Here is an 11,972-nt window from a genome sequence, read left to right on the forward strand (position 1 = left end):
CGACTCGACGGCACATAACAACAACAACAACAACAGCCTTTTGTATCACTGTAATATTTAGAGAGCCAGTTCAATAGCTTCAAAATTTAAACATATTCTTATCTATTTTCCAAATTATTTCCCATATTGTAGCCACATTTTAAAAGGCAAACAAAGCAACATGCCAAGTTTAAACTGTCCTGACTAAAGCTCTCTCAAGTACAGGAGTGACATCTACTTCCTAAACAACGTGCCTCTGGAAATTCTATGAACTTTGAAAAACGGTGATAGTTATAGAAAGGCTTCAAGTCTCTTGATCATAGGGTTGCTATGAGTCGTGCTCGACTTGACAGCAACAAACAACAGCAAACACAACAAAGAACTATACCCTTACTGACTATATCGTTAGCATATTATTGTTGTTGTGTCCCGTCGAGTTGGAACGGACCCATAGCTGGCCGACCCTCCAGCGGCTTTTGAAGCAGTTCATCAGTTAATTGCATGGGAGGAGGCTGCTCATCTTTCTCCTGTGAAGTATTTGATGGATTCCAACTGCATGTTTTTGGAATTGCAGTGCAGCTCCTTGCCACTAGGCTAGTAGGGCTCCATTACTTAGCATAGTATCAAGAAAATCTTCAAAAATTTGGTTGCAAAGAAGCTTTATGGAGCTATTTACTTTTCTTTAAATGGCATACTGTTGTTCTTCTTCTGGTCTGCCTAAGTCAGTATCTCCTCAGCCTTTGAGACTGTCACAAACAAAAAAATGTAATTTATTTTACATTTTACCTGTTTTTGAGGTCATACCTTTAGTATTTATAGTATTAGCCATTCTACAATACTTTGTAAAAATGCCATTGTTTGAAGGGGAAGGATCCAGTGTGAAAGACAATGTATAGGGACTCTGTAAGTAAACCAATATAAAATAAAAAATTTACAGATATATATAAAAAGGCATTGCTGCTGTTAATGAGTGCTGTAGAGTCAGAATGGAATCATAGTTGACCTTCTAGAGGGTTTTCTGGGTTAGAAAATCACATGTGAGGAAAATGCCATCTTTCTCCTATCGAGAAGCAGGTGGTAGATTTGAACCACAAACTTTCGGGTTTGCAGTACAATCCCTTACCCTTAAGCTACCAGAATTCCCTTTAAAAATGTCATTACTGGAAAAACATCTGCAGAAAACTCAAGCAAGATCCGTATCTCACACCATATACAAAACCCAACTCAAAGTCAATCAAGGACCTAGGACTAAAGCCAAGGACTATAAACGTCATCAGAGAAAAGCCTGAAAGAACTCTGGAAGCCCTAATCCACAACATGAACAGTCTTCCAAGCATCCTGAAACACATACAACCAGAAGAGGATAAAGGAGATGAATGGGACCTTCTAAGAATGAAATCCCTATGCACATCTAAATACCTCTCCAACAGGGTAAAAAAGAAAGCTATAGATTTGGGATAAAAATATTTGGTTAACATGGAACCATTTCAGGAAGTAGCATAAAGAATAAGAACTAACAACTGAAGAGAGTAATCAAGGCTGTACTGAAGGTATTAGCAAAAACAAGCTTCCAGAAATTGACAGAATACAGAATGAAGTATTACAGTAAACAAATGCAGCCTTGTATGTACTTAAACCAAGCAATGTGCCCAAAGAACTGGAAGAGATTCATATTTGTGCCCATTAAAAAAAAAAAGTGATCAAAATTCAGCATATCTAAACTAAAATACAGTTGAATGAGTACTTAACTATATTTATGTCCTTACTATTCATCAAAGGAGCTGCTGTGGTGGCTTAGTGGTAGGAAGCTGTGCTGCAATCTAAAAATCATGCAGTTTGAATTCACGGGCTGCTGTGTAATAGAAGAATGGGCAGTTTCCTCTAGTGTGATGTACTGGGCATCTGAAAACCCACTGGATTGAGGGTTAGCTATGGGCTGGTTCCAACGGCACACAACGACAACTATCCATCAAGAAAAACATTCTAACTTCCTGTAGTGAAGGGATTTCTGAAACACAGAGGACTAAATTATCCTCTTGAGAGGTACTTCTGAATCTCCTTGATGTTCATTAGTTGTTCTTGAAAGCTAGTTTAAGTCTTAGTATCAGTCAGTTTAAAAAAAAACACAAAACCAACCCCAAAATCAAGAAACAAAAAGCCAATTATCCTTTAAAAGTACAGTATCCTTGAAAAGTTTCCACAATTCAAGGTTACAGTTCTTGCTCTTTTCTTGTGGGACATAAAAATAATTAATACCCATAACACTCTGAATTGTATAAAGGAATTCAGCATAAAGTCTGGAAATAGAAAGGTGGTGATCACACCTCCTTTTTGTAAATTTATACACTGACAGAAATCATAAAGTAAAATCAATATAGTCAATTTAGAAATGTAGATAAAAATGTAAATAGTTCCTCACTTTAACAGAAAAGGAATACTAAATGATATTTTACACAATGTTTGGTCTTCACTGAACTTGAAATCTGTATTTTAAATGACTGTATAAAAAATAAGGTTTTACGAGTGATACCAAATAAACAATTTGGTTTAAATAATTTTCAAATTTGTTAAAACGAAAAGGAAACTAGTTCTCTTTATGTTTTTACTATACATATTAAATTCTTGGGATATTACCAGAAGACATTGTAAAAACAAAATGTGGAATTAATTTCTTCCCACATATATAAAGAAAATCCTTTGAATTACTACAAGTGACTCATGAAACTATAATTATTTTTGAATCAGAACCAACTCAGAGCAGATCCTCCAGTGGACTTCTGAGGCTGTACACAGAACGAAAGGAGACTGTCCATCGTGCTAGTGGATTTGAAGTGCCAATGAAGTACAGCCTTTGGGTTAGCAGGTAGACTCCCTACTGACCAGACCACCAGAGCACCCTCATGCAACTATATTATACCTTAATTGTTAACATATACAATAAATGTACTACCACCAGAGCAGAACACCATATAGCATCAACAGATGACAAAAATGCTTAAAAATCAGGTATGACTCCAATGTAAAGAAGTGACAGCACTTGGAAAGGAAAGCACATATAGTTAGGTATCATTCAGTCAGCACCAACTCATACAGACCAAAACACTGCCTGATCCTGCACTGTCCTTACTAGTACCACTGTGCTTGAGTCCCCTGTTGGAATCACCATGTCTGCCACTTTTTTACTGTCCCTCTACCAAGCAAGTTGTCTTTCTTCACGGACTGGCCTTTTCTGACAATAGGCTCAAAATACGAGTGACAAAGTCTTGCCACCCTTGTTTTGAGGAACATATGAAAGCAAAAACTAAACCCACGTCTTCACAATGAAGTCAAACTCATAGGAACCATCCATCAGGCAGAGGAGATCCACCATTTTCTTCTTGAGATCAGGCAGTGGATTAAAATTGTCTACTTTTCAGTCAGCACCTTGAAACGTCATGTACTACACTACGATGGATCTTTAAAAAAACACCCAGGCTGGTTTTATAGGCATGTTGTTGTTGTAGCACGCTACTGAGTTGGAAATGACCCATTGGCAGGTTTTCAGAGGCAATAAATCACAGAGGAGGTAGATTCGAACCATGGTGCCATTGGATTGGGAGCATAAATCCTCACCCCTAAGCCACCAGAACTCCCATTATAAATGAGCTCTAGCAGTTAAGAAACTGCACTGCAATCTTCAAAGAACATAGTTCCAATCCACCAGCTGCTCTGCAGGAGAAGGCTGGGCAATTTCCTCTTATATGAATTTATTGCTTCTGAAAACTTGTTGAAGTGTCTGCTATTGGTTTCCAACTCAACGGGTATTCAACAACAGCAACCCACCATAACTTCCAATATAGATGGGTACAGATGGTACAGCAAAGTGATAGAGTCGAGGAAAGAAGATAATTTAAGCAAAAGAGAAGATGCACTATCCATTGTTTTGTCTATAAATTATATCAGCTATTCATACACCCAAATAGTGATTAAAACATTTAAAGTAGTTAAAAGGTGGTACACAAAGTTGGTTCTTATTTGGAACCACAGACACACATTTTTTAAAGAAAGTTTCACAGAGGTGCTGTTTATGAAACTGAAAAATCTAATCAGTATTCACTTAACTACTAATCTTTGTCTCACTAGAAATGCTCATTAATACAGATTTTTCTAGCATGTGGGTCAATTGCTCTTCAAGCCACAATGAACTCGAGAAAGAATTGCCAACCTCATCAAGGGCAATTCAGAGATGCGAAAGCCTCCTTTACCAGTTCCAATCAAGGTAAGGAAATGAAATGACTAACTGAAGAGCTGGAAAAATACACAAATTATTAAAGTGATAAAGCTAAACTTCAGATATAACTTAGAGCTATGTTTTAATTTTTTGACACTGTGATAAAGAGAATGAAGAGTAACAGAACTCAGAGAAGAAAACCAAGAAAGCAATACCATTTACAATGGCCAATCACAAAGAGAGATGCTTAGGAGTGAACCTAACTAGAGACACAAAACAAAAAAAACTGATACGAAGAAAACGACAAAACTTTTCTGCAAGACACAATGAAAGACATAAAGAAATAGAAAATGTGCCCAGTTCATGGATAGGAAGACTCAGTATTGTGAAAATGACAATCCTTCCAAAAGCAATCTACATGTTTAACGCAATCCTAATACAGATATTAAATTCCTTTTTCAAGGCGATCAAAAGGGAAATTGTCAAGTTTATTTGGAGTGGAAAGAGACCCTAAATAAGCAAAGCACTTCTAAAAAACAAAAATGAAGTGGGAGGCATAGTCCTCCCTGACCTCAAAACCTACTACACAAGAGTAGTAACCAAAACAGCATGGGACTGGTACTTGACAGGCACACAGACCAATGGAACAGGACTGACAACCCAGAAATGGACCAAACTATCTACGATCAATGGATATTCAGCAAGGAAATAAAACCTATCAAATGGGAAAATGACAAACTCTTCAACAAATGGTGCTGGCAAAGAGGACAGCGTCAGAAAGCTGAAATAAGACCCACATCTCACACCACACACTCAACTGAAGCTGGTTTAGATAGTTGACAGTAAAGCCCCAAACCACAAAGTTCATCGGAGACAAAGTGGGATCAGGCTTAGAAGGCCTAGTTTATGGTATAAAAAGATTGCCAAATACAGCCAAAAATGCACAATCTGAAGAGGATAAAATTGATGAATTGGACCTGCTAAAGATGAAATCTCTGTTCTCATCAAACTTTTTCCAACAGAGTAAAAAGAAAACCTACTGACTGGGAACAAACATTTGGCAATACCATTTCAGACAAGAGTCTCATAACAAAAGTTTACAAAATACTTCTGGGCCTCCAGAAGAAAAAGATTGACAATCCAATTACAAAATAAACAAAAGACACGTGAAGACTTTTCACAGAGAAAGCTATTCAGATGGCCAAGAGATACAGGAAGAAATGCTCAAAATCACTGGCAATAGAGAGATGCAAATCAAAACCAGGAGATACCATCTTATCCCAGTAGCAGTGGCAAAGTTTAATGGGGTAGCAAGAAATAAATGTTGGAGAGGATGTGGGGAGATAGGGGCTCTTTATACATTACTGGTAGGATTGTAAAATGGAACAATCACCCTGAAAGGCAATTTGGCATTTCCTCAAAAAGCTGACCATAGAAATTCCTTATGATGCAGCTATCCCACTGCTTGGAATACAGACCAAGAAAATAAGAACTGAGGCACAAACAGAGACTTGTATACCAAAGTTCATAGCAGCGTTACTCACCATAGCAAGAACATGGAAACAATCCCAATGTCTAACCACAATAGAATAGACTGAGAAATTATGGTACACTCACACAACATAATACTATATAGCAAGCAGGAGCACTGGTTTTGTAAATTACTACCTGTTTGGGAGGAATTGGAGAACATTATGCTAAGGGTTAGTTCTCAGTCCTATAAGGACAAATACTGTCCTCCATTGCAGAAGGTTTAAGAAGATCCAAGGGTGGGGTAGGGTGGGTGGTTACATAAAGAAAAGTGGAAAGATTCGGTGTGAAAAATAATGTATACAAACTTTGTAAGTAAACCAATATAAAATAAAAATTTTATATATGTATGTGTGTATGTGTTTGTGTGTGTGTGTGTGTATATATATCTCAGAAGGCCTAATGTTAATGACTTAGTTCCTAATGTATTGGCTGCTTACTGAGGAGTGGTTTGAATCCATTGGTGTTCTGAGAGAGCAGTTTCCTCAAAGTTTACAGCTTTACAAGTTTAAAGTTTACAGTTGGAGGGTTGCTATGAGTTGGACTAGCAAGGGTTTATTATATGGCCTACGAGGCTGCTCCTTGGAGGAAAGGATTCTGAAGTTGCGTCTGACATACTTTGGACATGTTGCAAGGCGGGATCAGTCCTTGGAGAGGAATGTCATGCTTGGGAGGGTGGAGGGACAGCACAGGAGATGAAGACCCTGATGAGATGGATTGATTCAGTGACTGGGTTAATGGGAGTAGGTGTGTTAGAGACAATGAGATTGGCACAGAAGAGAGCAGGGTTTAGGGCTGTTGTACATTGGGTTGCTATGAGTCCAAGGCGACTTGACAGCACATAACAACCACCACCACCACCAACCATTGACAAGGGTCAGTTCTCCTTTCAACATAATGCTGCCAGTGTTTAACGTAAAAAGGACACTGCTGGTGGAGAAAAATGGTAATGTGATTATCACCTGAACCTGTTTGTTTTCTCTCATATAGATGTAATCTCTAACTCACAAGTTCCTGGGAGGACCGAATGAGATCATGTAAATGGACTGTACACTGCGAAGCTATTATTATTATGCAAATCACTACTGTGGTTTGTCTTTGCACTCAACTTCTCAATTTTTTTCCAAGTCAAAGAGCCAGGTAAAGAAAAAAAAAAGTAAATTAATTAGATTTTGGTGAGGGAAAAGGACAAATAATGGAAAATGCTGATTAGAATACTGGGTCAAAATGTCGGGAAGTTAGTCCCAGAATTACTGTAAAATCCTGTTGGAAAATCAAGGCAGCTACCTGCTTACCTTCTGCAGACTGCTTCCTCTTGTCCCTTTTCCCCTCCTCTCCAAATACACAGTAATGGTGGTTCTTTTAGGTGAATCATTGAGGGCAAGCTGAGTCCACGGGTGCATGGGAAGGAACTTTCAACCCTTATAATCAACCTCTTCCCCAATTACTTTAAGTAATACTCCTACTCGCCAGGCCTAGTCCAGTTAATCTATTCTATCAAGAAAATGGCTGTCAAGGTTTGCTTTACGGACAGTTTCGCTTCTACAAGGCATCAATGAGATAACCTAATTCCCTTCCTCTGCCAATTACCTATTTCTAGTGGACAAGTCTACAGTTACAAAACCCAGGTAATATGGTCTCTCCCTACATTCACCCACAATCCTCACTCTCCAAGCCTTAGCAAACGCAAGTGTAAAAAGAAACATGACGCCGCCTGTCACTGTCCCTGCAACTACGGAGAATGAATGAGAAGGTGCCTGGAAGACGTCAGTGATGGCATTTGATAACCACTGAGTCCTTCACTATAAGGTACTGGCTGGTCCCGCTATGTTCCCCTGCCTCAAAGAAATCGCCCAGATAGAACTGTCAGCTCCCCCAGTCACTGAAGAAGGAAGGTGATGGGGAAACGGGCTGGTTGCGTCTGCACTGAATCTCCCCGGGGTGAGGAAAAGGAGGCAACCTGGAGTTCCGAGCTGCGGGGGAGGAGAGGATGGGGGGAAAGGCTCCGGAAGAGGTTACCTGTTGTTCCGGATGCTGACCAGCACGCACAGCACGAGCTCCAAGTAGGTCCGCAGCACTTCCAGCCAATCGGTGGAGACCTGCAAGGCCTCCACTTCTTCCCCGCCAACTCCAGTGTCCGCGCCGTCGCCAGGGCCGCCGCTCGGGTAATTCTCGGCGGCGAACTCAACGCGCAGCTCCCGCACGAACCAGCCGCACTTGCGCATGAGGAATTCGAGCCGAGGCTGATCAGCGGGGGAGACGCGGAGGCTGATGCGCAGCTGGGGCCAGAGCGTCGGGTAAAAGAGGCACTCGCGCCAGTGAGAGCAGGAGGCCGAGGCCCGCAGCCGGTCGGGCGCGGACAGATAGGAGAATATGTGCACGATCAGCTCGCTGGGCAGCGACGCGGCGTCTGCCGCCTGCTCGAACAGAGCCATTCGTCCTCGCCGCCGGCCCACGGTTGCCTTCGCAGCCCCCGGAACAGCTCCTGCAGCTGCCGCCACCACGCCACCCGGACGACCCCGGCTTAGGTTCCTGCACCCGGCGGTCGCGGCTGTAGCACTGACAAGAACAACAACAAATGACAAGGAAGAAGGGGGCGGAACCGTCGTAAGTCTAGGCGGAACCAAGTAGAGCCGAGAGGGGGAAAGATTTCTGTGGGGGCGGCCTCCAGAGAGCTTGCGTATGTCTTCTCAAATTCTATTCACGCGCGTCGAGGCGGCTTACAAACTCAGTGTCTTTAAAATCTTTCCCTTAGACTGTTTATGGTTCAGAAGCGGCAGGATTTACTGTACGCAGCAGCAGCAGCAGCACTGCCCCCGACCGATGCTGAGGCCGGCCAGTGGTAGGAGCTGTGTTTGACGTCACCGGCGGTGGGGGGGAGCCCGGCGTTTATGGGCGCTACTTCCGGAAGACGGGAGCGGCTGGTTGCTGATAGGGCTAGGAGACGGAGCACGTGACGCCAGACGCACGCAGGAAGGCGCTGTTCCTTCGGTGAACGCCTCCTCCCGCCGCTCTCAAAGTTGGCGAAATTTGCATCTTCAAATAATCAAAGTGGTGGAATTTGGACTTAGGGCCAGAAGTCCTGACGCTTCTATTTAAACGTTTCGCAGTTGCCAAGCTAAGATCTCTCGACCAAAGTCTCAGCATCTTTCTTAGAATTCCCCTCTTCCCCTAAGCAGTTTCGGAAAGTGCACGGTTAAGGAGAGGGAATGGGCACACGGAGGAGTGTTAAGAGAAGCGCCGGGGCTGAAAGGACGTATGGAGCTCAAAGTGGCCGTTTCTCCTGCCCAGACTCTTCAAATGGGCTTCTGTGCAAAGCTTGTAGTGCGAGGAGAGCGGATAAGCGCCACTCTTTGCTCTTAACTGATCCGTAGCTGACCCTCCAGCAGGTTTTCAGAAGCTAGAAATCGCAAAGGAATGGGGAGTGCCCATCTTTCTCCCACTGAGCTGGTGGATTCAAACCGCTTGTCTTCAGAATTGCAGGTCGTCTTAGGACCACTAGGTCCCCAGAGGCCCTTTCCTTGGTTTAGAGCAGGGTAGCTGCTCCTCCGAGGCAAGGACCTGTGACGTAGTTTTACCTCCACTGAAGGTTACAAGGGTAGGTAAAGTCAAAGGATGAAAACATTTATGTAGTAAGTTGGTGCTTTGCCAAACAAGTACCAGGTCGCCAACAATTGCCTTGTATTCGCACCACCTATAAAATCTTCTAGTAGGGCACTTCTCTGAACCCTTTTCTGGAAGAGTTCTAGGTAATTGTTTTTATAACATTACTATTTAATAAACATTTAGTGGAAAGTGTAGAGAATTATGAGGTTGAGACCTGGATTTTAATTTTTTGGTTTTTTGCTAAACTCAATGAATTATCACTAATGCAGCATCAGGATGCATGGTGAAGAGATTGAGATCGTTAACAGTTTTAGTTAACTTGGCTCCACAGTTAACACCCTTGGCACCAGCTGTCAGTAAATTAAAGGACCTATTGCGATGGGAGAGTCTGCTGTTAGGGACCTCTCCAAAGTACTGAAGAGCAATAGTGTCACTCTGCAGACTAAGGTGCGCCTGATACAGACCTTTGCAATCACTTGCTATGCATCAGAGAACCGGACAGTGACTAGGGATGATAGAAGGAGAATTGATGCCTTTGAACTGTGGTGCTGGAGAAGAGTATTGACTATATCGTGGACTCCTAAGAAAACGAACTTAAACCAGGCTGCTCCTTGGAGGCTAGCTCCGTCTGACATACTCTGACCATGTTGTAAGGAGGGACGTCATGCTTGGGAGGGTGGAGGGACAGTGTAGGAGAGGAAGGCCCTTGATGAAATGGATTGGTTCAGTGACTGGTTAATGGGGGTAGGTGTGTCGGAGACAGATTGGCACAGGACAGATCAGGGTTTAAGGTTGTTGTACATAGGGTCGCTGTGAGTCGCAGGAGACTCAATGGCACATAACAACAACAACAACAACAACAACAACATGCACCTCTATAAAAGCATATTCCCAAGTGAAAAAGTAACATACCTAGCAAAATACAGTTTTTAAAAAATGTCTAATGTTCCATTTCAGATGTATCTAGTTGTATCCAGTTATCCGTAAAATGTAGAACTTTGTGCAAAGTAAAACCCAATTAAGGACCATATTTGTACCATTCTTAATATAGAATACACACATCTTTCTTTTTTTAAAGTTTTGATTTGACACATGCCAGGCTAATTGTTTTATGAAAAAGCTCACCTTTTGTATTTTTGAATGCTGCTTCTTGGTGTTTTGCTTATTAGTTGCTATATTCGTATGAATTTAGCCATTAATGATAGAAATATTTAAGAAGTTACTGTAATTGATATTGAATATGTGGAATCATATCAGGAATCATATAACTGTTTGAACTACCGTCATTGGTTAAAATATGACTCCTGAGGTACAATGATGACAGTTTGACCCTCTATCATGTAGAACTCTGAAGTGTTTTTTCTTTAAAAAAGTACTTTGTGAGATGTTACTTGATTTCAGCAATTCCTCACCAACCAGCCCCTAAATTTGGAATATGATGGTGGTATTATGATGCTGAAAGCAGTGCCAGCAGTCTTTCAGATACAAAGATCACCTCTAATGGCAGGGCTCAATAGAGCTTCTAGACTAAGGTATGCTAGGTAGAATGGCCTGTTGATCTGTTTTTAAAATTTGCTGATGTCATTAGGTACTGTTGAGTCAATTCCAACTCCTATCAACCCTGTAAAGGAGAATGAACACTGCTCAGTCCTGTTCTGTCCTCGTAGTTTTTAAGACCTTTGTCGCAGCCACTATGCCAATTCTTCCTTTTCTTTGCTGCCTCTCTACCAAGAGTGATGCCTTTCTCCCATCAGGACGGGTCCTTCCGGATAGCGTGTCCCAAGTACATGAGATGAAATCTTACCATCCTTGCTTCTAAGAAATGTTCTGGCTATATTTCTTTCAAAACAAAATTGTTTATTCTTCTGGCAGTTCATGATATATTCAATATTCTTTATTAAACATATAATTCTGGAAAAATATTTCATAATTCAAAGATATATATTTCTTGGTCTTCCTTATTCATTATCCAACTTTCACATTCATATGAGGTGATTAACAATAATAAGGTTTGGGTCAGGTATACCTTAATCCTCAAGGTGACACTTTGGCTCTTTAATACTGTAAAGAGTTCTTTTGCAGCAGATTGTCTGGTGCAATATATCATTCGATTTCTTGAGTATTTCTTTCATGGACATTGTAGATTATTCTTGACAGTGTAAATGTTTTCCACATTTATCATGATGTTGCTTATTGGTCCAGATGTGAAGATTTTATTTTCTTTATGAGGAAGTGCAATCCATATTTAAGGTTGTAGTTTTGGATCTTCATTGTTAAGTAGCTGAAGTGCATTTTCATTTTAGCAAGCACAGCTGTATCATTTACATATCACAGGTTGCTGCTGAATCCTCTTTTTTTTCCCAGTGGTAATTAAACCAACTGTTTTATTGATTTGGGAATTGGATGCCGACTCTCTGGCTTCTTCATGCTGAACAGGGGCGTAGATGTAAAGGGGGGAAGGGAGGATGCTTTATCTCCTTACTGGTGGTCTTGGGTTAAAGCTGCTTGCCTTCTTGCTCTGTTTAGAAGATATTTTCCTGTTTTTTGCTCCCCTCTGGACTACAAAGTGTTTTCCAAGGTGGGTCCAGTGGGGATGGCTGGTTGAACCCAGAGGCTCCATCCTCCTTTGCTTCCTTAGCTGTCAGTT

General features: G+C 41.4%; 1 protein-coding gene across 1 annotated transcript in view; it reads right to left on the minus strand.

Moving 5' to 3' along the window:
- Positions 1-11,972, minus strand: part of FBXO33 (F-box protein 33) — a 20,505-nt gene that overhangs the window by 7,513 nt on the left and 1,020 nt on the right. The window contains 3 exon segments of the mRNA XM_006891588.1: positions 7,739-8,174; positions 8,177-8,332; positions 8,507-8,755. Of these exon segments, the coding sequence (XP_006891650.1) occupies positions 7,739-8,174; positions 8,177-8,332; positions 8,507-8,755 (841 nt within the window).

The sequence above is a fragment of the Elephantulus edwardii genome, unplaced genomic scaffold (genome assembly GCF_000299155.1).
Source record: "Elephantulus edwardii isolate Elephantulus edwardi_28Jun2011 unplaced genomic scaffold, EleEdw1.0 scaffold00100, whole genome shotgun sequence".
In the NCBI taxonomy this organism is placed as follows: domain Eukaryota; kingdom Metazoa; phylum Chordata; class Mammalia; order Macroscelidea; family Macroscelididae; genus Elephantulus; species Elephantulus edwardii.